Source organism: Pelobates fuscus, chromosome 8, assembly GCF_036172605.1.
Source record: "Pelobates fuscus isolate aPelFus1 chromosome 8, aPelFus1.pri, whole genome shotgun sequence".
In the NCBI taxonomy this organism is placed as follows: Eukaryota; Metazoa; Chordata; class Amphibia; order Anura; family Pelobatidae; genus Pelobates; species Pelobates fuscus.
This window is the reverse complement of record NC_086324.1, coordinates 139753510-139781345: the sequence shown is the minus strand read 5'-3', so window position 1 is coordinate 139781345 and position 27836 is coordinate 139753510. Positions and strand designations below refer to the sequence as shown.

The 27836-nt window shown below is 41.2% G+C and overlaps 1 protein-coding gene across 1 annotated transcript; it reads right to left on the bottom strand.

The window, feature by feature from the left end:
- Window positions 1-469: 469 nt before the first annotated feature.
- On the bottom strand, window positions 470-27243 carry RAC1 (Rac family small GTPase 1). The gene is made up of 6 exons (XM_063430358.1): window positions 26951-27243; window positions 7613-7684; window positions 6254-6371; window positions 4404-4466; window positions 3651-3810; window positions 470-2279 (listed from the first exon to the last, which is right to left on the bottom strand). The coding sequence occupies exons 1-6, from the start codon at window positions 26983-26985 to the stop codon at window positions 2149-2151; spliced, it is 579 nt and encodes a 192-aa protein (XP_063286428.1). The 5' UTR covers window positions 26986-27243; the 3' UTR covers window positions 470-2148.
- Window positions 27244-27836: the final 593 nt, after the last annotated feature.

Sequence of the window (27836 nt, the reverse complement as noted above, 5' to 3'; positions counted from 1 at the left end):
AATTTTCACTGTTTGAAACTGAATACCGACTTCACTTAACAGATACTAAAACTGAAAAACTGCAATTATAATGGCAGAGGCAGAACATTGAAAGGGATTATGTTCCTTTACCTAAATTATACACATTTAACATATTACTTCAATGATCCTGTTACCCACTTCAATTATCGGGAGAGTGTGCTGGACCTCTAAGTTAACATAAAACTATTAAAAAATAAATAAAAGTATTCTCCCATTGTAGAGGGCTCACAAGCAGTATCTGACGTGGTGGTGATCAGTATGCGAAGTAAGGAAAATTAAGATTTCAACGATAGTTGGTGGATAAGTACCATAGACCTATTAAGCTCAAGTCCAAGCACTACTTTTACCCAAACCCATAATTCTCTTCCCACATGTGACCATTCCAAAATGATGAAGAATGAAAGATGCATGCATCCAATTAAAAATAAGCCATGTCCAAGTTTTGTGATTTTTGTGGTTTAAGGATTTATTAATTCAAACATGCATGTAAAACACTAACTTGCATTAGCAAAAGATCAATGTAAAAACACTGTTCACAATTGTTAAACATTCGTAAATGCTCTTTAAATTTTGTTCGAGTTGTAGAAAGGTTCAGTTTGTAATGTTTGATGCACACCCCTAAACACTAGCAGATTGTTAACACTTGCTCTATAATTAAGACGTCACAGAACCAAGATAACAGAACTCATGAAAGCAAGAAAAAGTTCACAAAACTGGAGGAATAATTAAAATTAATAATCATTACTGTTTTGTGTAACCATTCTATCACTATGATATGCTTTAGAAGAATGACAAAAGCATATACATGGGAAAAACAAAAACTACAATTGAATAACTGTGCCACATGATTTTTACACCGTGTTAAAGAAAGGCCATCGATTGCACCCTTTAAGCAAAGGAAACATGAAAACAGTATTAGGTTTAACTTTCAGATATTACAAAACGCTAGTTACAATAGCAGATATTAAAATACATGATTTAGAAGTCTACGAGCAAGCCAACGTGGATATCTTGTACATCTTAAAATCTGTGGGAATGACCATTATTAACCGTAAGAACCCACTTTTGTTCCTTGCCAGAAAGGCACACAAATGGAGTCCATAATGCTGAATTATCAACCTGCTCTGACTACAACCCCTGGAATCAATCTGTCAGTGTGCACACGATAGCTAGATCAAACTAACCCATGCCATTCTGGGCACCTCTCCAGTAATGAGGTAACCAAAATAAAATGCCCTATTAAACATAAAAAAAAAATTAAAAGAAATTAAGTACTTACTCATAGCAACCTTTCCTACAACACTCAGAGCACATGTGATGTTTAGTTTGTTTCCAAAGCGGAAGCGGTAGTGTCACATTTAAATACTGCTGCTCTCTGCCACACCACTAGAAATCTGAAATCGTTTGCACTTCTGTCTTAATACAGTTATTATTCTCCCCCTCCCCCCAAAGGAACAGATAAGTACCCTTTAACCAATTAACTTTATTTCAACCCAAGCAGTAAAAAGATACACAAGTGATCTAACATTCCTAAATAACCGTTTAGATTTTACAATGCAATACAAGGATTTAAGGTTAATAAAGTGTTTTAATATACGCGGTAAGAACCCTGCCTACTGTGGCCATATTCACCAGTTTCATATTTAAGTACATATTTATTTCGTTTAAACAAAACAAAAACAAGTAACTGGTAACTGGAGTAAAAAGACATGTCTTTAATATATATATTTTTAAAATTCTTTGCATGTTGTAGGGGGTTAGAGGCAACACCTTGCCTTACACCTCCGACACCCCAAAGGTTAATGGCTTAACGCTTGAAGAACAGAAATATTTAACCGGGTTCAGTGGCTGTTTTGGCAACGTTTGATTAGTTTACGCAAGTGGAAACAGTTTCTGGAAAACTAAGGCTAAATAGGACTGATCTGTTATTCAGGTTGGTATTTTAATGGAGTTTGGAAGAAAAGGGAAATAAAATATGTTCATTTTTAGAGGGTGAAGAAAACCATAAGAATGACAGATTGTATAGACAAAAAAAAAATGAATTATTACAAATAGGGCTGGGTGTTGGCATTTTGAGTCTCAATAATCCCATGTGAGCTTGCAAGCTCAGGGTGACTGGCGTAACATCTACAAAATACGGCACTTTCTCCTCTTCTTCTTGACTGGTGGTGGACAGAGGACTGCTCGAATGGCCTCATCAAACACAGTCTTCAGACCTCTCTGTGTAAGTGCAGAACATTCCAAGTACTTCACTGCACCTGTGGGAAGGAGAGATTGTCAAAATATATTCTAAACCATTCAAAATGAGTGCTGGCTGAGCGTCAGCTGAGTACTTGGAGATCAAAGGCCAATGTCCACCACTGCAGGAAGTTACGTAATAGAGACCAGGGATGTGGCTACAGATGCTCAGCACGACCAGAAATTTTAAAAAAACAAAACAAATTGTACTAAAACTATTTACTATTATCAACAAGTATAAACAACTGGAATTTTAATTTAAAGGCATCATTTTCATCACACCACTACATTATATTTAGAAGTGCAGTTTCCAACTTGATGGGTATTTACACTGCACGGGTTCTACATTGTACTCTGACACCAAAAAGAGCACGTTCACAATGGCAGCGCTCTTGTCCGCTGTTCTTTGATGGCTTAATTCAATGGAAGGAGAGTGGGGAGTTCAGGGCAGGACTAGACAAACTCTGCTTGGGATTCAATACTGAAGAACAACTATCACAAAAAAATAAAGATATCCAATTATCGGGGCAGCTCATGTCATGTAAAATCATAAGCTTATTTGTAATCTCTACCCCCCCCCCCCCCCCCCTAAGTATTAAAGCTAATGTTTTTTTTTTTTTTTAAAGGTACAACCCAAATGGCAACGGTGGGGGTTTCTACTTTCTTATATTGTATTTTTTTCACATATTTTTGTGAATTAAGCTAAAATATCCCAAGCATTCATGCATAGCAAGGATTTGTGGGAATACTTTAAACTCCTGGGTGAGGGTGAAAGAAATAAATAAAATAGGAGGGCTTCACATGGGTGCATGCCACATGCTGGTCTCTAAAGATAATACAGTACAAGTTCTGAAAATATAATTTTTCTAATCAATTTGTCCTTTTTGTACAAACTATACAATATTGACTTTTGTCTCAGCTTCTCTATAAAACTAATTTGCTATAGTACCAATAGCACATAAGTGTTATTTTCCCTTTTTTTATTAACTGGGCTGTCATGCTAAAAAAAAAAAAAAAGCCACGCAAGTATCAGAGAGGGGAAACGAGGGAGCACTCAAAAAAAAAAAAAAAAAAAAAAGGTACCTAGGAAGAATAAATTAAGGGTGGCTGAGATAGAAGGAGTGGGTAGTTTAACAGAGACATACAGGAAACACTGCACGGATCAAAGCAATAAAGGAGTAGTGCGCGCACACGTTCTACACTAGTTACATGTGTTGGTTTTTGCTCTAAAATACTATTTAATTTGAGAAATCCTCTGTAGCTTTAATTTTTTTTTTTTTTTAAAGTGTAAGCATATTTCCACATGGAAGACAGAGCATTCTAGGTTGCTGTGTGTTATATTAAAAAAAAAAAAAAAAAAAAAAAAAAAAACAGTACAGAAGCTTTCATACCAATCTCTTTTGCCATGGCAAGGCCCTGAGGGTAGGTGATGGGCGTAAGCTTCTTCTCTTTCAGTTTCTCAATAGTGTCTTTGTCGTCTCTCAGATCAAGTTTGGTGCCCACGAGAATGATGGGTGTGTTAGGGCAATGGTGTCTCACCTCTGGATACCACTACACAAAGAGGAGGAAAAAAGTTCACTATGAATGGAAAGCACAATATATTTTACCAAAATTTAGACTTGGCAATAGAGCTCACAAAATTCAGAAATAAAACCTAAAAAGCTTAACGGTTATCGATACTGATAGTTTACACTAATATTTCCTGTTTTTATGGGTTCCATGTGTCCCTAACCACAATTTTCTGCCTATCTTCAGGATCCTCTTACAGCAAATTGGGAGGAGTTAAGAATGCTGGGAAATTTAATATGATGTCATTAAATACCACAGCGGTTTTAAATGCCATTTTTAAAAGGCAAGGATAACAATCTGAAACTACATTCCTATTGTCACTTAATATTTAAAAAAGTTAAATACATCAAAATGTACAGTTTTTACATGTACTCATGCAACACCCTAACCAATGGCAATCCCTATTAAAGATCCAAAGCCAACAGTCTCAGAGTCATCAGTCTAATAAACACGAGTCACTTGCAAAGTTTACATTAAGCTTAGCGTGCCCCATGAACTTCTCACCCCAGAGAACCACCCAGCACACTGCATATAAACATCTGCACAATCGTATTTAAAGCACCCTGTGAGTTTACCTTGGCACGGACATTTTCAAACGAAGCCGGGCTGACGAGTGAAAAGCAAATTAGGAATACATCCTGAAAATAAAAAAAAGTTAGTTTTTTTTTTTAACTTTCCACTCAACATTTTACATTAAATGAAAACAAATTAAATTATTAAACTGATCATTTAGACAGCCCTGTATTTGTTTTTTTAAAAGCATTTGTATTAATGGAGCTATACTCTGATACATTGTATCAATGATTACACAAGGACATGTTACAATTTTTAATAAGGGGCCCCACCAGTTAAAATGCTGGATAGCCCTGATCTCATTTACTAAACGATTTTCCCATATAAAATCTTTCAATTCTGTCATTTAACAAATGCATTTTCTCTGGCCTGATTATAAATATCCAGTGGATGCACATAGCACAGGCTGAGAAATTGCTGTACACCAACCCCTATATATATCTATGGCAATGACTAAAGGGTAAAAGGAATGACAAAAAACAAGAATCATAGCAACAGCCATTACCATGGCTAATGAAAAGACGAGGGACTGAAGGATTGAGAAAATCAAGATGTGAAGAACAGATTAACACAAGGACAAAGAATCAAACTGTTTCCTAATATTTCTCCCATTCATCGTACATTTTTAATCAAAAACATTGAAAGCATTAATTGTGCTCTGCATGCAAGGGGTAAGAAGCTCTGCCAATTATAGCCCACACCAGCAGAAGGTGGCTTGCTTTTACAGAGAATGTGTGCTGCTCAGCAACAGGGAATTAACTCACCGAAACATGTGCGGATTGGGGGCTCGGGCTTAAGGCCTAACAAGAAATATTCAGGTTCAAATGCAGATTTTAAAGCCACACTGTTGCTTATCTCCTTTTTTTCAAAATTAATATGTCAACAGAAACCACTGAAAGTGATTACATTTTATATATTTTTTTACATACATTCTCCAAAAAGAGCAATAGGAAATTAGAGTAGGACAAACCAAATCTAAAGATAACCAGTTCGGCTGGTGAAGAACTGCACAGAACTGTGGGACATGTATGCACCAATATGCAGTATAAGTCAGAGGGATTGGGGAGGAATATACGTACATAGATTAATTCACATAATTCTGCTTACTGTCCTATTCTTAGAATAAAAGGAAAATGTATGCTGTTCTCATCCTGTGTTAAAGGGACACTAGAGTCACCAAAACCACTACTGGTTAATGTAGTTGTTCTGGTGTCTGTAGCCTGCCCAAGCATGCTTTTTAATGTGAATTACAAAGCTGCTTAGTAACACTTCTAGTGGCAGTCACTCAGACGGCCACTAGAGTTGCTTCCCATGTCAGTGCTGTACAGTATGCAGCACCTACATCAAGAGTCTCCACGCTCTGCATCTACGAGGAGATATAGATTGTCACAGCCCAGCATTTTGCTGCACATGCGCAATAGCCTGTCAATGCTATAGTGTTCCTTTAACTACATCTCAGTGGGATATCTGGGATAAATGTAGCTGGAAAAATAGCAATTACAATATTTCATTGTATTGGAAAAGTCATAGCAGCATATACTAAAGGTTGGATGAATAGAAATGTGCCAATTGTAGGAATAGGTGTGGAGTGTACAAAACCGCTATAGTATACAACAGACAGAATTTCTTCTTAATGAAGTCAAACATTTTCAACATGTTACTGAAGTCAAACTGAAGTCCAACAAATTTCAAGCCACTAGATACCTAATCAAACTAGTGTTTAATTAGGTATGAAAAAAAACAAAAAAACAACTTAAACACACTGAATTCCAAATGTAAGAACATTTCCCTAGGTGTAAACATCTTCATGTATGCACATTATCAAAGTACATTTAAGTATTCTGGTATTTACCGTTTGTGGGTAAGATAAAGGACGTAGTCTGTCATAATCCTCCTGTCCAGCTGTATCCCACAAGCCCAAGTTAACAGGTTTTCCATCCACCATAACATTTGCAGAATAGTTGTCGAACCTAAATGATAAGAAAGAGTACCATTGTATTAAACTGCACCATGAACTAGAGTGGAAATGCATACTTCAAACATGTAGCAGACGTCAGAGCAGCCTATAAGACTTACAAAGGCATAGTTATCAAACAGGTCATTCCCATTAATATGTGACAGCAGAGTAACAAAATACTTACCATGGTGTTCAAGCAGAAAAAGTTAAACACCTCAACAAGGCAGAGTAAGTTACTGAATATACACCTTCACAGCACATCTTAAATGGATATGTAGACATATATATAGACATACAGAAAACTGGATAGGAAAGCAACCACGTGCTCTAAACACTTATTCTCTAATGAACTTAGGATGGTCTGACAAGACTTTAGCATCAGCGCCTTCCCCTTTAATGTTTAGATGAGTTCCGGTGTCAGTCTTTTAATTTACTGATAACATACTTCAGCAAGTCACAGCACGCGGTCTTCCACACCAGGAAACGAGTCGCCAGCTACAAGGGCGTACACCCATCCCTGTGAGTCCCTGCATGCAGAGCTCAGCTGAAGGCAGGGAGGGGAGACCATGAATAGTCTACTGTAATGTACTGGGCTGGCTGAGAGTGATAGGAGTGTGAAGGCTGTTAACCCATTCACAGTAAGTGCCAGATTTGTATAGAAACTGTGTTGCTTAAAAAAAGCACTGCACTGTTTTACAGTCCAAAAAGCAACCAATAATCGGTTTTGCATTGGATCTGGGAAAATAATATTGTCCGACCTCTATATAAAATAATGATCCCTGATGTAAAAAAACAAAAAACACAACTATATATAAACTATACTCTGACTTCTAGATAGAGATTGTAGAGATAATTGTGTGACAAGATACCATTTTTTTATTTAATTATTTATTGACTGGATGTGCCTTACCGAGAGTGTCTATGCATTTAAATAATATACTTAACATTAGTAGTTAATAGTATGGCACTTAAAGACAGCCATCTTGCCTTAAACCACCTTTATTCAAACAAGGGCTAATTTGGCATGATCCCAAACAATACATTTTCTGCAAATTTTACTAGTATTCTACGTAGAAATGTAATGTAATGTACTAATAAACGAAGTAAATTTGTGTGTACCATGACAGGTACACTTAAAAACAGTCTTTTGACCTTCAAAACATTTTTAAGTTAATATTTGCCCAAATATTGCATTCAAAGTATATGGAAAACATACATCAGATACATTTTGGCATACAAGGAGCAGATACTTACACAGTTGGGATGTACTCGCCAGGGAATGCATTTGTAGTGTAACTGATCAGCAAGCATGTTTTACCTACAGCCCTAAAAAATAAAGAATAGAGAAAAGGTTATAAGCAATAATGGTCAGCAAGCTATTTACACAGATTCCCCTTTGTCATTTCATTCATCGTGTGTGTAGCGTGTATCAGTGTTGATACACACACATATACACAACAACGCAAGTCCTACATACCTTGCTGAAGGCAGGCAGAGAACGTGGGCATAGTGGTTGTTGTGATTTTCTTTTTGTAAATTTGAGTACAAGGATGAACTTAAGTTTTAAATGTCTTCTAGTGCACTGCCTCTAATCGGAGTGGAAATACATACTAACATACACACAGATAAGTGAAACCATATTTTGGGAATGCTCCTGTTCCCTTACTGCTTAGTTGCAGTATGTAGTCTGTTAGGGCTGGCTATGTTTTTAATGATATAGGAGTGGGCTGTGGGCATCCATTCTACCCACTCTCTCCCTGCGTCGCTCGTGTGCCGAAAGGAAGTGCAATCACTTCCTCCCAGCTCCGATCACAGGTGACCTGGCAAACTAACAAGGGCCCATTCTGGTGCACAGATAAAGGGGCAGAGCCCCCGACTAGAACCCTTATTAGGAATGCTCGATCTGCCCCCAAAGCACCAGCATTTTTGAACAGGGCCTAGCAGGGAGATCTATTTACACTGTATGGATAAAAGTATCAGGACATCTGACCATTACACAAACAAGGACTTATGACATGTAGTTTGCAGCTATACCAGCTACCGCTCTTCAGGGAAGGCTTTCCACAAGATTTTGGATTGTTTCTGTTGAAATTTGGAACTTTTCAGCTATGGAATCAGCAGTGCGATGGTGACTTATGCACCATGCGCCTCAGCATGTGGTCTTCCACTTTGTGGAAGAGGTGCTGCTGATCCCAAGTGCTTCCATTTTCCAATAATACCACTTACAGCTGACCGTGAAATATCTAGCAGGGATCATATTTCAAGAACTGACTTATTGCAAAAGGGCCTCCTATCACAGTACTAAGCTTGAATTTACTGAGTTCTTCAGAAATCCCCAAGTTTTTCACAAATGTTTATAAATGCAGAATGCACGGCTAGGGGCTTTATTTTATACACCTGAATTCAATAAGAGGTGTGTCCCAATACCTTTGTCCAAATTATGTATTTCCCTGCTTGGCCCTGTTCCAGAAGATGATTGATAATTTCCAGGCCCCTGCCAGAGAGACACAGGTGGCCGTCTATACCATCTAATAATCCAGCTCCAATATCTGGATGCTGCCTAGGTTTTCCCTGGAAACTAGTCAATTTAATGTCAACTTGTTTGGCTCAAACTTCAACGTATACCTAGACTCTCCACAAAACTATCAATTTCCTTCTACTTCACACATAGGCCTGTCTCCCTACTTACTGGTCTCTCACAATTTAAAGGGCCATGATAAAGGATATTGTAGGAATACTTACATTATAAAAACTAAATTATACTCCTGTTTTATCAGTAATGCAAAAAATATAAAATGCAGCATTTAAAATAGAAATTCCATCTACAATACACTAAACTGCTTGTAAGGTGCTTCAAAGTTATTAAAATACAGGAATATATGTATATTCCTATATTTTAATAACTTTGCCTGCCTTCAGCAAGGGGTGTGTGTATATATATATATAAATAAATCAATAAAACATTGAGGGTGGGAAAAAAAAACTATTCTTTAGTATTCTTGATCAGAGCTGGAAATGTTCAGTAATCCATATACATATAGACACACACCTTGCTGAATGCAGGCAAAGTTATTAAAATATAGGAATATACATATATTCCTATATTTTAATAACTTTGAAGCACAGTACAAGCGGTCAATCTTTCTTTTATTGAGGCAATTGAGTTGGGATACAGAAAAAAGAAAAGGGAAATGTGCAATTTTAGATACATGTTAGGGAAATCACAGCTGTAAATAACATTTCCTAGATACCAGCGCCTCATTTTTATGGGTTATTAAAACTTAAACATGCTGAACTGTTTTGCTTAGTACTTTTTTATGTATTTAGTAGATAGGTTAATGGCATATACGTAACTGCATAGTAATAACAAAACAAAACTTGGTTATATCTGTAGCCTGGTATGGAGACTAAGCAGTGGAGACTAGACTACAGGTTTCCTTTCATGCTTATGTTAGTACAAGGTCAACTAGTATTTAGTGCACAGTTATGTTGCTGCCTTGAGGTCTACGTGTGTGTTACAGGGGTCTCAGGGGATGTGGCTGGCTGATGGTCGAGCTTGTTCTAGTCTGCGGCCAGGCCTCACTCTATGTGTATCCTAACAATTAGGCATAGGTACATAAAGCCGACATAGGGAACTGTGTCATCTGGTTTCTTTGCTAACAGGCATCTGTGGCTCACAGAAACAAGAAAGTCTCCCTTCTCTGTGCTACATTGGGTGAAACATACAAGGTCAATACATTATAAACATAACAGGCCAGGCTACAGTGGCTTACGGAACATGCTTTAAAGACCGCCAGTTCATCATGGCACCGTCTGACGGCAACCAGTTAAAGATGCATTCGGGTATGTGGAGTGCAGCACGGGCAGTCCCGAAGGTGTTCCCTGCTGGGTGCAGCTCACAGCCGGGAGTGTCTGCGAGCTGGTCTCACGGGTCAGTCTATCCATTTTCATCAGATACCTCTGCGGGGTGGTATGGTAGCTTGTATTTGCAGTATCCCCAGGGGTAGTGCGAGAGGGATGTGTTGGGAGGCCGCCCTCCAGCCCCAGGTCGTTGGGAAGGCCAGCACCTGTATGCCACAGACTCGGTGACTCTTTGAGGCCGGGTCTACCCCATTGTGGGCGTCCTGGAAAACCCGGGTGTTCTGCCGCCGCCCGTGGCGGTCGGGCTTCCGGCGTTGTGGTCGGTGCCTTGGAGTGAGTCTCCGCTTGGCCTTCGGCCTAGGATGGCTGCCGGTATGGGAGTCGGTTGCGGTTCCATGTGGTGTGCCTGTGCACGGCCCCCCTCTCTCCCGACATCCCTCGCCTATCCGTCTGTTCCTCAGAGGTAGGGTGTTTCATCTTACTGCGTTGTTCCAGGCTGTCCCACCAGCGCTGGAATATCTTGTCTAGGTGCACAGTATAGTGCTCCATTGAGGTGAGCTGCACACCAGTAGCTTGTGGAATTATGGTTCAGGTCGCATGGGCTCGTCCGCCATCTTGCTTCTGCTGCCGCCCGTGATGCTTGGTCGAGTTGGAGCCGCCAAGAATGACTGCTTCATGCCGCGGGTCGGCAGAGACCGGGATGACCCCCACCGGTCCATGGGGGGGGGAGGGGGTGCATGCTTGGGCGTGTTGCGGCCATCAGACGCAGGGGAGCAGCCGCCCCCCCCCCTCGCGAGTAGGCCGCAGGGGCCGATACGGAGATTCTGTCCGGGTGTGCTGCACGAGTGGTGTCTCTGGGTAGGTCCCGGTTCTGAGTGCCATGTCAGGGGCAGTGTTCGTCCCTTCTATAATTAAATAGGTGGTTTTCCAGCTTTGTTTGGTCGTTTGGTGCGGGAGCCCCGGGGAGACACGTCCGCTCGTTTCAGCAGTCAGGCCCCACCCCCTAAATGCTGCATTTTATATTTTTTGCATCAATGATAAAACATGAGAGATAGATATATAGATATGTATGGCTTACTGAACATTTCCAGCTCTGATCAAGAATACTAAATAGGTTTTATTTTTTCACCCTTAATGTTTTATTGATTCTCTCTCTCTCTGTATTAAAGGGACAGTTAAGACCCCTAAAGAACTTTAGGTTGCTTGAGTCTGGGCAGGGTTAGAAAGGAAGGGCTTGCAAAGGCTTCAGACAAGAGATCTAAAGCATTTGCAAGCAGTTTTCAAGCTATATCTCCAAATTAAGAAAAAAAAATGTGTATCATTAAATGCATGATTGTTTACATTGGGGGTGTATCAACAAAACATTGATTTGTCTTATTTTTGGGGGTAGTGGAATGTCCCTTTAAGTATAAAAGTAACTAGAACCGGGTTGAACAATAAGAAAAACTCTCTTCCCTGTTTTGTAACAGAAAAGGCATATGCTGCATCAAGACAATGCACAAAAGACATGAAATATATAGACTTGCTATAGTTTTATATAAAAACCAAGCCACAACGGTTTCAAACACCACTAAACCAACGTGACAACAAGAAAAGGAACAATTAAACTTTATACACAATGTTCTACACAATTGCTCCAAATATTCACTGTCCATTTTAAAAAACAGAGTGTACAGACATAGCAAAAATACATACAACAGTACTGTTTACAAGGCTTGCTGATTACAGATTAAAGGGACACTATAGTCACCAGCACAACTACAGCTTATTGAATTTGTTCTGGTGAGTAGAATCATTACCTTCAGGCTTTTTGCTGTAAACACTGTCTTTTCAGAGAAAATGCAGTGTTTACATTACATCCTAGTGATAACTTCACTGGCCACTCCTTAGATGGCTGTTAGAGATCCTTCCTGGGTCATGGCTGCCTAAAATGCATCCACACATTCAGTGTCTCCTCACTCTGCATGCAGACACTGAACTTTCCTCATAGAGATTCATTGATTCAATTCATCTCTATGAGGAGATGCTTATTGGCCAGGGCTGTGTTTGAATCATGCTGGCTCTGCCCCTGATCTGCCTCCTTGTCAGTCTCAGCCAATCCTATGGGGAAGCACTGTGATTGGATCAGGCTACCACTTCTGATGATGTCAGCAGACTGCTTGTTTTTCTGAGTCAAACAGCATGCAGAGTTACAGCTTCAGGCTTGAATACAGTAAGATTTTGCTATATTTATGGAGGCACAAGGGGCCCAAAAGGGTGGTTTTAACACTATAGGGTCCGGATTACATGTTTGTGTTCCTGCCCCTATAGTGATCCTTTAACCCCTTAAGGACACATGACATGTGTGACATGTCATTATTCCATTTTATTCCAGAAGTTTGGTCCTTAAGGGGTTAAACCCACAGTTTAAAAACTACTATCCTATACACATTTGCTTTATTTTGTATATTTTTAGTATAAGGGTAAACTGTTCCTGTTTATAAAGAATACGTCAAATTGACCATCATGGTCAAAAACTGCTGTATTTTTAGATAATTTCTGAACTTTTTACATTGTTAAAACACACACAGAGAATAAGATTTATTTTCCCCAGCGGAAACGCGACGTTTATAAACTGCAGTAAATCACACTTCGCTCAGACAATGGCTGTGACTGCTGGCTAAAGACATTGGAACAAGCCTCTAGATGAAATGCAGAGGAAGACTGCAAAATGTATAATCAGGCAATTACCATTCAAAATGGGAATCCGAGAGGGTCGATGCATTTCATGAAGAAAACATGCTGCCCAGAACGGTCTCTTTAAATTCCATTTACAGAGATCACATTTAGTAGGATAAAATAATCAGTATTCTACCAACACTTTTTTTAAAGCAGCCACCATGCAGACATCCACTGAGATAAGTGCTCTGGATTAAATTGAAGGTTTTTGTTTAGATTTAAATGTAGCAAAAACAAAAACCTTAACCCCTTGAGGACCAAACTTCTGGAATAAAAGGGAATCATGACATGTCACGTATCCGTAAGGGGTTAAACAAGTACATCCAGATTAGAAAAAGGGATTCCTTGTAAAAGAAGATGGCAGGGACGCTGTCTTCCTCATCTGAATAACAAGTCCTGGACAATTAATTACATAATTACTTTACTAGGCGATTTCTTACTTGGTTGGATTCCATCCAGCCTGATGCCTAGAATTCCTAAAAACCCAACAGGTGAATACACACTGATAAATAGGGGTAATACTGTAGTGACCATTCCCCAAAAGCTAGCTGTTTGCAAGTGACAGAGATGGCTTCAAGAATCTCCCCTAGCTCTCCTGCATGACATCGACTCACATCTCATCCTCTCCTCTAACTGCAAAGCCTCATCAGAATCAAGTAAATACAGATTACTGGGACCTGAAACCTTGACATGAAGTACTCGCAAACATAGGGCTCATAAGACAAAGTCAGCTAGAAATGGGACTTGGTGCATTGAACCAGGAACATAGATAGGAGTAGAAGTAGAGACATCGTTATTAAACGTTTATACTTCCTGGTTGTCAGGCCTTAGCAGCAAAAAGTTCACTGCAGTCACCCAGCTGTCTGATCTGTTCCATGTTACCATCTCATTGCTGCAACCCAAACCAAAGCGTTAGCAAAGCGTACACTTGCAGTTCAAGAAATTGGATGCAATGCGGAGCAGTGACATGTACATGTTCTGACACTCCTAGCTGAGAGTTGGGGCTTTGGCTGCAAGGCATGTTTTCTTTTTGTTGACCACGGCAAAAAAGTCTACATAGAACTAACTGTGCAATAAAAGACTTTCTAGCAAAGGCTGCTTTTACTAGACAGAAGTGGATTGCACAAGCTAAGCTGTCAACATTGGCTGTGTTGGCAAAGTAGCCACTAATTTATCTTATGAGATACTGATTTTGAAGGAAATTTAATGAAATCCCCATGCAATCACAATGACCACTTCATAAATATTATATACTTTCCTGAAATACTCAGAAGTGACAATGCAGTTTTAAAGCTTACACAGGCAATTTTCTTAGTTAAGGATTAAACAGCATTTGCATAACCTGGGCTGTGCTTGCCAAGACAAGAAATCTTATCTGTGTATAACTAACTTACTGTGACATTTACTCAAACGGTACTGTACATTGCTTTTTCCCCCTCCTTTCCAATTTGACACGTTATGTAAGCATTTACTATATGAGAACATTTTACGATCATAATAATTTTAGTGTATGCAAAAACACAACATGGATCTTTTCTTCCTGAAAATGATCACACGTTGTTAGGGTGCTTCCTGTTGCTATAACAGCACTCCATTGTATTCCTACCTCCGACTACTCCATGCACAATCTGGAATCTGACTCACAAGCAAACTACTTACTGCCTAAATTGCAGATTTCTGGCATGAGAGATAATACACAGTTATTAGGGATCGAGCGAAGATCAGTCAGGCAGACATTCAGCAATATCAGTATTGGTCTATAATGATACCGATATTGCCAATAACTGAGGCCCAGCGCACGCCATCTTCAACAAGAGTTTAAAAGGAATCTCCAGTGCCAGGAAAACAATCAGTTTTCCTGGCACTGGAGGTTTCCTCTCCCTCCCACCCCCCCATCCCCAGTTACTGAAGGGGTAAAAACCCCTTCAGTCACTTACCTGAGGAAGCGACGATGTCCCTCGTCACTGTCTCCTCCTCCACGCCGCTCCTCCTTACTCCGTCGGCGAGACTGATCCCGCCCACCGGCCGAGGAGACCGAATGCGCATGCGCGGCAATGCCGCGCATGCGCATTAGGTCTCCACATAGGAAAGAATTGAAAACCGTTTTCAATGCTTTCCTATGTGGATTTGAGCGACGCTGGAGGTCCTCACACAGCGTGAGGACGTCCAGCGACTCTCTAGCACAGATAATATGTGCTATAATCCAGGAAGTTCCCTCTAGTGGCTGTCAAGTAGACAGCCACTAGAGGTGGAGTTAACCCTGCAAGGTAATTATTGTGGTTTATAAAAAAAACTGCAATAATTACACTTGCAGGGTTAAGAGTAGTGGGAGTTGGCACCCAGACCACTCCAATGGGCAGAAGTGGTCTGGGTGCCTGGTGTGTCCCTTTAACCCCTTAAGGACCAAACTTCTGGAATAAAAGGGAATCATGACATGTCACACATGTCATGTGTCCTTAAGGGGTTAAGGACCTGCCAGAAAGAGAGGAGAACGTGCGCTGGGTCCCAGGAGCCCTCAATTCAGCATAAAACTAACTGGTAGGCTTCACAAAGCCACTGGACCACCAGGGCGCGTAATGTTCCCCTCCCTGGCCACAGTTAAAAAGGCATTGAGGGGGAAATAAAATAAATTAATAATGTTAACAAAATGTATATATTTAAAATATAAACACCTTTTATCCCACAGAAAGAATTGACTGGCATGCATATTTTGTGCATTTGCCACTTAAAAAAAAAAAAAAAAAAAAGTTTATCAGTTAATGGCAGATTTGTGTAGAAATTGTGTTTTTTTCCAAACCTGTAAGTGTACATGATATCGATACAGGTTACCGGTGTGAAAAGCCACATATTACCGTATCAGACCTACAAAAGCAATATCTGTCCATCCTTAGTAGCTATGCAATTTTAACACAAATCATGACCCTTATAGACAAGAGACCGATACATAGATTATATTTTATCTGTATATACAGAACACACGTCACATGGTCTTTTATTTTAACAGATCCAGCTTTCAGACCAAAAACATGTCAGGTCATATTAGTGGCTTACCGCAGTATGTGCCCTGAAAGGGACTTACTGTGATGCTTATTCCCATCTCCTCTCAAAAGGCAAAAAGGAGGATCGAACTGATATTTGTGGTGTAACTTCCTGCCTCCATGAATAGGAATTCTCTCTCAAGTGCAATAATTCCCAGCAGTCCTGGAGGAACACCAAAAATTACAGTATTTATTCTGTACCCAAGAGGAAACAAACAAAACCTGACCCATTGGTGTGCCTTGGGAATTGGGATGGATCAACTGCTCAAGATTTCATATACTCTAGATTTTGACTATGTAGATTTGTTTATTGGCTGCATTATGATTTGTTACAGACAGTATGTGAAAAAACTAGCAAAATAAAAATTATATATACACATTTTGAAAATGATAAAATAAAAAATAAATAAAATAAACAGCAAGAGTAACACTGATAGGTGCCCATGACAAGGTTTAAAAATGTTTTTTCCGTATCCAAGTAGGACGTCATGGGTAAATTCCCTATAAATAATATTTACCTTCCTGGTGAGATGGCTTTCACCTAATGAAGGTGACCAGTGTTATGCAAGCCAGGGACATTCACAGTGCATTCTTTACAAACTAGTACAAGCACCTTCTTTGTGTCGCTGCATGCTAGGCTAGTTATTAAGTCATGCAAAGTATTTTTCATGCTCCAGGTGTTTCAATCTCAGGTTAAACTTTAACGAGCTATCCTATATGCCAAGCGTGCCCAAAAAGTTGATCCTAGCAGTTTAACTACAACTCACATGCTTGGTCAAAAAAAAAAAAAATATATATATATATATATATCAAATATATAAGAGAACACACCTTCCCATTTAATTTATTTTTTCTGTAAAGTGAAAGCAGGTCATGTTTGTCATGACATGTGATCTTCAGATTTGGTGATCACAATTAAAAAGCCAGTTTAGGCATATTAACTCTTGCATGGTGCCAGGAGGTCCCCAACACTGGCTTATCTTTAGAGGTTAAACAATTCATAAACGATTGAGCCCCAAGGTCTGCGCTCCAGTGCCAGATCGCTCTGCCCTGTCCATCAGCTTTCTGCAATCCTAAAATAAGAAGGCTTGAGTAGCATCAGACAAGGGAGCTGCTGATTTGCTCACTGCAGTCAGCTGACACCAAGCCAATCACAGCTGTAAGCTAATGAAGGGGCATTTTCATAAAAAGGGAGGTTTAATGGTTTAACCCCTAATGGTGAGCCAGTGCCAGGGATCTTCTGGCACCATAACTCTACTTAGATTAAGTTGTTATAGTGCCTTAACTGGTCCTTAAAGCGCAACAAAAGATTGATCACCCAATTTCTAAACCCCTTTACAACTGTCATCTGCTATATCTCAGTCTTTGCAAATTAGTTTTCCAAAAGATACTGAGTAAGAATAAGACAATTATGCATTGCACTAAGATACAGCACATGGTGACATCTTATGCAGAGAAGCAACAGGCACTTCATTGTAGTTTTGAACCCCACCCTCCAAGTAAGAGAGCCCTTGTAAGAAACCACATTCTGAAGACTAAACCTTATCTTTACTTGTATTTAACCAGAGAGGAAAAAGTAGTAACAATAGAATAGGAATGCGTATAGAATAAAATGGCTGTATAGTATAAAATTACAGAGTCTGATATTCTAGTCATACATGACATCTAATTGGCCCACTTGCCATAAATCCAGATATACAAAAAAGTAAAAGTAAAAAGTAACACTTTATAAAGTGGCAAATTACAGCACATAGTGCTGTGCATTACAAGAAAAAAATATGTCAAGAGTGCTATGTAACTTACACATAACAGCAAGAAAAGATAATGGATGCCAAAGGAAGGTTAAAAACCAAGGTTACCAAGATACAGGAATGTATCAGTGGTTGGGACTTGCTTTGCATATGCCACCTAAAATCTCGTCAGTGGTGTAGGTACACAATATTACCATAGAAAGTTAGAGCATGCCTTCCAACTATATGACCACCTTTTTACTAGTTTACCCTGGAAAGACATCAGGGCTCAATAACTACTACATCCTGCTGTAGCAGTTATGGTGCCAGCATGTCCTTGTCATTGGTCCCTAGTTCTGTGCTAAACCATTTTAGTGGTTTGACCCAGAGGGCCCACCAGGAGCTAATGCCTTGGCCCCCTCATTCAGCATATTGCTATTGTGGAAGTTACAATTGTCTCACGAAATAGTTCGTGTATTATACATTTTACCTTTACATGGCATTAATTAAAGACACTGTACTTTACATCACCAAAGGTTAAGAAACCTGGAAAGAGAAGATCAAGTTAAAAAAAAGTCAACTTTCGACAAAGCTATAAAGCCTCCTATGATTTCCAACAAGCATTCCTCATTTTCTTGTATCCGATAGATCAAAATGGAAAGCATTACACAAGGCTATGAAAGACATTAAGTGGCGCTAGCTGACTCATGAAACAGATGTGCCACATATCAGCATATAATCATAGTTTAATTCTTGGCTTTGTGTCTACACAACACCACAGAAGAAAAACCTACATCATTAGTTCTTGGCAAACATCAGTAGAGTACACAAAAAGTTTGTCATTAACAACAAGTGCAGGCTACTTGTGGATTTGGGAATAAAAGTTTGGTTAAATCTACTTTCAACAATGGCATGCTGGCTTTACATCAGAACATGTTTTTAAAAATAAAAGATACCGTATATACTCGAGTATAAGCCGACCCGAATATAAGCCGAGGCCCCTAATTTTATCCCAAAAAACTGGGAAAACTTATTGACTCGAGTATAAGACTAGGGTGGGAAATGCAGCAGCTACTGGTAAATTTCTAAATAAAATTAGATCCTAAAAAAAATATATTAATTGAATATTTATTTACAGTGTGTGTATAATGAATGCAGTGTGTGCGTATGTGTGTGTGTATGAGTGCAGCGTGTGTGTATGAGTGCAGCGTGTGTGTGCATGAATGCAGTGTGTGTGTGCATGAATGCAGTGTGTGCAGGGCCGGTGCAAGGATATTTGCCGCCGTAGGCGAAAATTTTTTTGCCGCCCCCTCCCCCCCCATATGTCCTGACTTCCCCTCCTCCTCCCTCAGTGGTCCTTACCTCCCCACCCCCGTGTTCCTTCACTCCCCCCCCCAGTGGTCCTGACTCACCCCTCCCCTAGTGGTCCTTACCCTCCCCTCCCCTAGTGGTCCTTACTTCCCCCTCCCCTCCCATAGTGGTCCTTATCCCACCCCCTCCTTCTCATAGTGGTCCTTATCCCCCTTCTCCCTCCCATAGTGTTCCTTATCCCCCCCATCCCTCCCATAGTGGTCCATATACCCCCCCCCCTCCCTCCCATAATGGTCCTTATACCTCCCCTCCCTCCCATAGTGGTCCTTATCCCACCCCCTCCCTCCCATAGTGGTCCTTATCCCACCCCCTCCCTCCCATAGTGGTCCTTATCCCACCCCCTCCCTCCCATAGTGGTCCTTATCCCACCCCCTCCCATAGTGGTCCTTATACCCCCCTCCCTCCCATAGTGGTCCTTATACCCCCCTCCCTCCCATAGTGGTCCTTATACCCCCCTCCCTCCCATAGTGGTCCTTATACCCCCCTCCCTCCCATAGTGGTCCTTATACCCCCCTCCCTCCCATAGTGGTCCTTATACCCCCCTCCCTCCCATAGTGGTCCTTATACCCCCCCTCCCTCCCATAGTGGTCCTTATCCCCCCCCTCCCTCCCATAGTGGTCCTTATACCCCCCCTCCCTCCCATAGCGGTCCTTATACCCCCCCCCTCCCATAGCGGTCCTTATACCCCCCCCCCTCCCATAGCGGTCCTTAACCCACCCCCTCCCTCCCATAGTGGTCCTTATACCCCCCCCCCCCCTCCCATAGTGGTCCTTCTTATACCCCTTTTTTTTATTATTAATTTTTTTTTATTATTTTAGTTCTTATTTTATTTATATATATTTTTTTCGTCCCCCCTCCCTGCTTGATATATGGCAGGGAGGGGGGCTCTCCTTCCCTGGTGGTCCAGTGTCATTGGCAGTTCAGTGGGGGGGAGAGGGGGGCTGTCAGAGCTGTACTTACCTTTCCTGCAGCTCCTGTCAGCTCTCTCCTCCTCCGCGCCGTCCGTGCAGCTCCCTCTGTCAGCTCCCAGTGTAAGTCTCGCGAGAGCCGCGGCTCTCGCGAGACTTACACTGGGAGCTGACCGAGGTGCTGAACGGACGGCGCGGAGGAGGAGAGAGCTGACAGGAGCTGCAGGACAGGTAAGTACAGCTCTGCCAGCACCCCTCTCCCCCAGTCTGTATTATGGCAATGGAAATTGCCATAATACAGACTCTGACTCGAGTATAAGCCGAGTTGGGGTTTTTCAGCCCAAAAAATGGGCTGAAAAACTCTGCTTATACTCGAGTATATACGGTACTTATTTTTAAATGCCTTCTTTTCTCTCCTCCAATTACACACAAAAGGTGCAGAATCTGGAACCCAAACACTGCACCCCCAATGTAGCAGTATTATAACTACAAAAATTATTTGACTGCCATATATTGCCAGAGATTCTTGGGAAATTTAGTACAAAATGTGGGGGGGGGGGGGGGTGAAATTTGAGATGCTTTGCTATATATAATTACCAATACATGAGCAATGAAAAAGAATAATTCGATAAAATTGTAAAAATTAAGCTGTACAAGTCCTTCAGTATTGTTAACTAGTGTCCAAATGTTCCCCACTCCATATTAGTAAAAATAATCCAGGACAATCTGGACAACAAGATCCTATTGTTACCAATACCATTTACTAGGGATGCACCGAAAGGAAAATTCAGGATGCCCTTGGCTGAAAACTGAAACTGACTTTTTTCCCCCTAAATGATATTAAAATATTTTTTTCCTATAACTGCACATATTGAAATTGAATGTTTACACTTTTAATTGGGGAACGTGGCAAACCCATACCAGGAGGAAAAAGTCTCCAATTGTCCCTCATAAACCCCCACCCCCAAACAAAATCTAGATCTTAGCCAAGACCCATAGTCGGTGGTTAGGAGTCAGAAGACAAAGAAAAAAAGTTTCCCTGATTACAATGGGTTGGCATCAGGACTGATCTAGCAGCATAACCATTACAGCGTTATGTAGTTGTTATGGTAGAGTGTTTTGCTTTAGGAGAGACTCTAGGCACCATAATCAATACAGCACGCTGCAGTGGTAAGGAAGCCCGGAGTCCCTGGGCATCAACCGCAGGCAACCTGTCAGACAATTAGTAATGGACAGTGCCTTTTGAACACATACCTGTAGTGGTTATGGAGCATACTTTCCCTTTAATAAAATAATTTAGTGCACCAAATATAAACCATTTTGTCTCTCTTGGAGATCATTCACTAAATGGCAGCCTGAAATAAACTGAAAACCAGATTTGCTAAATTAGCGAAGATGTGACTAGAGTGGAGTTGGAAATCTATCCTGTTCAAATTAAATATTACAATTTGGTTTTAAATACACTACAATTATGTGTTTAATGAATAAGCCCCTTTAAAATTACAGATGAGGCAAAACAATAGACCTGAAATTTCAGTCTGTCCCTTTAAGAGTGTATAGGGCAGTGATTTAAGTAAGGGAATGCGGGGAATGAACCTTCCATTGCCACGGAAACCGGAAGTCAGCCACCTATTAGTGGATTATAATGTCACACTAGAACAAAAATCTCCTCTTGGAAGAGTGTGTGTTACATAAAAGGAATTTGTGGTGAAATCTGTGTATAGCACCTCTAAATACTAATGTGGATTACCCTTTATGCCACATGCAATTAATACAGAAGGTGGGTTTGGTATATGGCTAACTATATACCAAACCCACCTTCTATAATGTCACACTACCCCCGCCCACCACTCATGTTCTTTTTCTCCAGTTTCTTCCTGTCATGAATCACCATCCCCCTCACGCCCGCTGATTGGTCAGATCCGGAGTGCAACCTTCCAGCTATAGGTTGGACAGGTGGAACGGTCCATTGCAAGCAGCAAAAAAGGGGGGGGGGGGGGTCGGGTCTAGGCCTTCCTGGATTTGTGACTGTCTCACTGTGAAGGCGAGCAGGAAGTCGATCGTAGGATCGATAAGCCAAGGAAGAAGGAAAGACTGTCAGAGAAGAGAGACATGGACAGCCAGGTACTTTAGGCAGAATTACGGCCACTGGGTCTCAGGGAATCCAAGATCAGGTTTGAGTGAGGCTCAGGGCCAGAGAGCAAGATCCAGGAAACAAGGGGACTAGGAAGATGGCACAGACAAGGGAACATGGACTCAGAGAGGTTTGGGGTGGAGTATTGGCATAGAGCAAGGCAGAGAGAACATTGAGGTAGGAGGGTGTAATTTTCAGCAGATTTTTAAGCTGAAAATTTTGGTGCATCCCTACCATTTACCAATACTGCATATTAGTTACAGATAGTGTAGACTGGATTTCATCTTGTCTGGTTGCACATGAATAGGTGAACTACATAACCAAAAGCATGTTTAAAAAGAACTGGTAGCCGTCGGTCCTCAAATTCAGTCCAACCAAATTTCCCCAACCAGCTGGAGCCAATTTGTAGACAGACATTTGCCAATGCTAATAAAAGCTAGCAACACAAATAGCCGTCATTAGCTGGGTAGCCTTAAATAAAAGTAAAAAAAATGTGAATGTGTGTTGGTATCAATACATAAACTAGCATGTCTACTCACATAAGGAAATAGTGATGTTAGCAGATCTATACTGTACTACCGGCTGTCAAGCCAAACTGCATATAAAGTTGACTCATTCACCATTATCATTTGGTAACTTATGTGTACAAATGTGTTGATAGCAGTGCAAACAATAGAACACTGTGTTGCATACATGCAAGTTTCCATTAACAGTGTAATTTTGAAATACACTGAATCTTTGGCTGGAAAAACACCACAATTGATTGTCAACGCTCCCATACAAAACAGCAATATAAAAGTGCGTTATACGTGAATAAAACAGCATTTATTGTAGACAACAAACTGCTCCCAGAGCCGGAATGATGCTTGCCAGCTAAAATCCTTGGCAACAAAAGTCAGAATAAGCAGCTATAGGACAATCAAAGCAAATCATGCAGCAAACACTGATTGCATTCAGAGTAACGGCTGAATAATTGTGATAAGGAGAGGGAATAACAAATGAGATTCATGTGAAATGAACAGTTTTCACGAATGATAGGCAATCGGATTTTAATGCACGGTTTGCATGAGTCAGAGGCACTTTATTTACCACCAAAAATCATTATGAAATGCAAGAATGTCCATTTTTTTGACTAGGCCTTTTGGGGTGTGTCTTACAGGACATGAACAGGAAGGTGGAGGAGAATCCTGGATATGACATAATACATCAAACTGCAATGAGAAAACTGTAATTACAGTAGTGATTCAACCAATGTTCTAAGAAAATTACTCAAAGAAATAAAACGTGTTATAGTTCTGTCCAATATTGTATAAGTGCAGTAAAGTATCTGTTTTCTATGTTGTGTATCCTGCAAAACTGCACTGATTGCAACATGAAAACTTGTTAGGCAGGAATGATCTAGTCCCAGTTATATTTCCCAGTTCCTGTGTCTGGAATGGCGTTTTCCAGTAACGTCCTCGTGTGTGCCAATCACTCAGTTCTTTGTGTTTGATCAGAGTGTCACCTGGAAGATTGCACGTTCACAGAGGGAGAGCTAAAATGTGCTTTTCTAACCAAGCCTGCTGTCACCAGACTGGAGAAATGTGATTCAGCTCCTTGATTTGGAGGCAATTATTGTAATGTTACTATTTTTGGTGGAAATGTCCATCGAAGGGAGCCGCAATCAGCCTGACGTGCAAACCACCTACAAGAACTGCAAGAGGACTTCGTCCTGTATCCATGCACAACCATTCATTAATCTTTCACTGACTCATGTACTTCACCTGAACTAGATAGAAACTCCACCAAGCTGTGGGCGTCCTTCGCGGGGAGGGCTCCCTCATTAATACGTCTGCGTTGCCCAGACCCAGCAGAATTACCGGAAATAAGACTCCATTATACACCAGCTGCATGTTTTCAATTCAGGTAGTTCTTAAAGTAATTAAAATTCCCAGCCAGTGTCCGTGAATATTAGGGTGTACACAGCACTTAAAGGGGTCTGCCATCAAGTGTTTTTCTTCCTCCGTCATGTAACATTGTGAAACGCGTCGGTACCTTGTGTCGATATTTTTTTAAAGTTAGTTCAGCATATTGTTGTTACAATTTATCTTCCTGGACATTGACTTTCTGCTGCTTAGTGAAAGGAATGATCTAGTGCTCTTAAAATTAGGACCTAGGATTTGCCAACAGTCTCCATGAATTGTCTATATATGATATAGATAACCGCCAAATAAAAGTAAATTTCTTGTAAATGTAGATGACCACTGTTCGTTTCAAGAATTGCAGAAAATGGACAACACTGAAAGTTTGGAACATTACACACAATAGAATTATTCTTAAAAGTGTAAACAGTAACAATTACACCTATCCTTACTAGATGCAAACAAATACCACTACATGAGCTACAGTGGTTATGGTGCGCTTCGCATGCACACTCCCATCCTCTGCTCAATCTTGTACTTTATCATTTATCTAGTGCCAACATATCCGGCAAGCTTTGCAGTTACAGAAAGGGAATATTTTAGAGGTGAAATGGCCCTGCTATAAAGAGCTTACAATCACAAAAGTAATTTGTTATAACAGGTTATTGCACTTATAAGATTTAAAGCTGCAAAAAAGCACTGGGTGCCGTTTTCATGAAGGATTTAAGCGTTTTTTGTATTGTGCAGTGAACCTCTTAAACCAAAAGGTGCAAACCCCAAATATAACAGGATTACCTAGAATAGTAGTAATAGTAATTGAGGGCTGCAGGATGTCTTCTCATCACCAAGAATTCAACATGGCTTTCATCACGGTTTGCTAGAAGCTTGAAATGCCTCTAGATATATTGTGCACAGATACACAACCTAGTACCAAATCTCCAACAGCTTAATGCAAGACACTGCCTCGAAAGCCCAGAGTACACAGAGTTAACATAAGCCACAAACCTAAGATAACATATTGAGCTGTAAATGTGTAACATAGTGTATACTTTACATTGGCACAACCAAATGTTTTGTTTAAAATGCCAACAAATCGCTCAAATTACAATTCTGCACAGAAGAGCGCGCCTCAACCAACCAATGCAAATTAACTTTGCATTGTCATCGTAAGAGAAGTGTAACAATTCAATACAAGCAACCTGTCCTTTCACTTGCCTACAGGCTCCTTAAAAAAATAAATAAAACCATGTGGAATTACAACATGTGCAGCAAACGGGATTTAAATTGTTAAGTGTGGCCTAGAGTGCCACAGAGAAAAGATGCCCTGGAGGTGTGAACTGTCATTTTCCACATAAACTGCCTGGATAAGTGATAAAGATTCTGCTCTAAGGGAGTTTTCACTGGAACAAGTGACATTAAACTCTGCCAAATATAGTGTCCACATCCACCCACATAAACTGTAACACTTACACAATAGGTTGATCATTGGATAAATTATGCAGGTTTACTTAACATATTCTAGTATAAAGAACATGTATGTTAGAACACGCAGAGGAGAAATAGTCAAGATATAATCCAAAGGAACGTTTTGAAATGCATAAAGAAAAACCAACTGTCATAACAAAAACAGCAACTTCACGTTTAATGCTAAATGTTGTAATTATGTATATTTACACATTCACAGGTGTCACATAATTAGTCCAGGCACATGACGAGACTAATGGTTTCACACTAAGCATTGATGGATTACATTTACCATGATTCTCACCCAGGCCACTCCCACCAGCTGAAAATGTGGTCCACCATGAGCTGGAGGGCCTATGGTTGGACATTCCTAATTTACACAGAGTAATTGACAGTTACAAGCTTTAATGTGAAGGTATGACATTCCCAAGTGTACCTGACCAGATTATGTCTGTTTTGAGCTGTTACAATTTCATAAAGAGAGTTTTTCAGTGTGCTCTATCCAGTATTCAAAGTGAATTTTAAAATCCAAGGCCAAAACAGTTTAGTATGAAAAACAAAATCATTAAACTTTTTCAGTTTGGCTATTTTGACCTATAACTAGAAACACACTTCAAGGTTCCAAATATTCACATTTTAGTAAATACCCCATAATCTCCAGTTTAGTGAATAAACCAATGACCCCACACACTGCATAAAGCCTCTGAATACATCCAGAAAGTCTAATTTCCTCTCCATGGATAAACAACTGTGAGCTATGTATTTTTCTTTTTCTTCACTCTCCCAGTACTATACACACCCCTGTATTACTGAAAATGTGGGTCAAATCAATCCTGCTTCCCCACCCAATCCCTGCTGGAATCTGCTCTCACTGCAGGTTACTGCCCAGATTCCAGGCCACAGGGATACATCATTCCCCAAATAAAACCTCACACCCCACCATCAACCTCCTCCGTGCCCCCCCCCCCCCCCAAAAAAAAAAAAACAATCTGGGGGGATACAGGGAGAACCAAGGCTGGTGCCAGGCTTTGACTCCCACCATGGGAGAGGATGGGTGGGATAATCTGGGGGGCTACAGGGAGAACCAAGGCTGGTGCCAGGCCCTGACTACCACCATGGGAGAGGATGGGTGGGATAATCTGGGGGGCTACAGGGAGAACCAAGGCTGGGGCCAGGCCCTGACTCCCACCATGGAAGAGGATGGGTGGGATAATCTGGGGGAGGGGGCTGCTGGACCCCAATTATCAGAGCTCCAAGGGGGGGGGGAGCAGCACCCAGAGGAGGTGGGGAGGAAAGGACCCCCCAGATTGTGGGATTACAGCTCCCATGATGCTTTGCCAGCCTGGTCTAGCAATGCATGATGTGAGTTGTAGTCCTGCAGCAGCTGGCAGGGAATGTCTACGTTTCGGCGGGTTACAGTCAGTAATGGAGCCTCGGGGGGGATATTAATGAAACAGTGCGCCTTACCCGTCCCCAACCACCACACATTTGATGGCCTGCATGGTTGGCGTCGAAGCGGCCGGTGTCCCGGGCGGGAAAGCCGAGGAGAGCCTGAGAGAGCGGGGGCTGCGAGCGCAGTGTCCCAGGGGGGGTGGAGGCGGTGTGAGCGGCGGCCTCAGGCGGACAGAGCGGCTCCCGCTGCACCAGCACGGCTCGGGAGATAAATCAGTGCGGCGGCCACCACCCAGCGCCCAACCATAAACGCCTCAGCATACAGGAAGCTGCTGGGAGCGCGTCACTTCCGGCCTCGCCTCGAAACGGCGCGGGGCCGCGCATGGGGTGCGCCCGGGGTTCTCTCACAGCGCCGCACGCACGCACGCACGCGGGCAGGCTCGCGCGCGGGTGCACGCGCTGGATAGGGGTTGACGTCATAGCGCCCCAGGGTTCTGAGGATATGGCAGCGATGGCCGCCATGTTGACTTGGAATCCATAGGAATGCAGGAGGGAGAGGGGGGTATAATGCCCTGCCTGGCAGCATGGGATGGCCTTATATTAATAGGGTTATTCATTAAAATGAGCATTGTATGGAATGCAGAGAAAACAGGACACAGAGCGGATTTGGGGAATTTTTAAAGAAATTGTTAAAGAATTTCTAAATTGTGTTTCTGTCAATTCTCAGATTAGTGAATCACCTTGTTACTCTTTCACCGCGGGTCGTTTGATTCGCGTCTTTAGCTTAACCAATAACATCTTAAAAGAACACTTTTACGATTATAAAACTGTGTTCCTAATGTTATATTCTCCCTCTGCCCTAAATTTAATGTCCCCCGTGTTGAAAACATTTAAAAAACCTTTTTAATACCTGTTTCAGCGCTGGCTCCATCACCGCCGACGTCGGCAATGGGTGCAACCT

Excerpts from the sequence above, each read along its gene's own strand:
- RAC1 (XM_063430358.1), bottom strand. The coding sequence starts at position 26,985 with ATGCAGGCCATCAAATGTGTGGTGGTTGGGGACGG. Across the intron at positions 7,685-26,950 it reads TGTGTGGTGGTTGGGGACGG|GGCTGTAGGTAAAACATGCT; the intron begins GTAAGGCGCACT and ends TTTATTTTTTAG. Across the intron at positions 6,372-7,612 it reads GGCGAGTACATCCCAACTGT|GTTCGACAACTATTCTGCAA; the intron begins GTAAGTATCTGC and ends CTTATCATTTAG.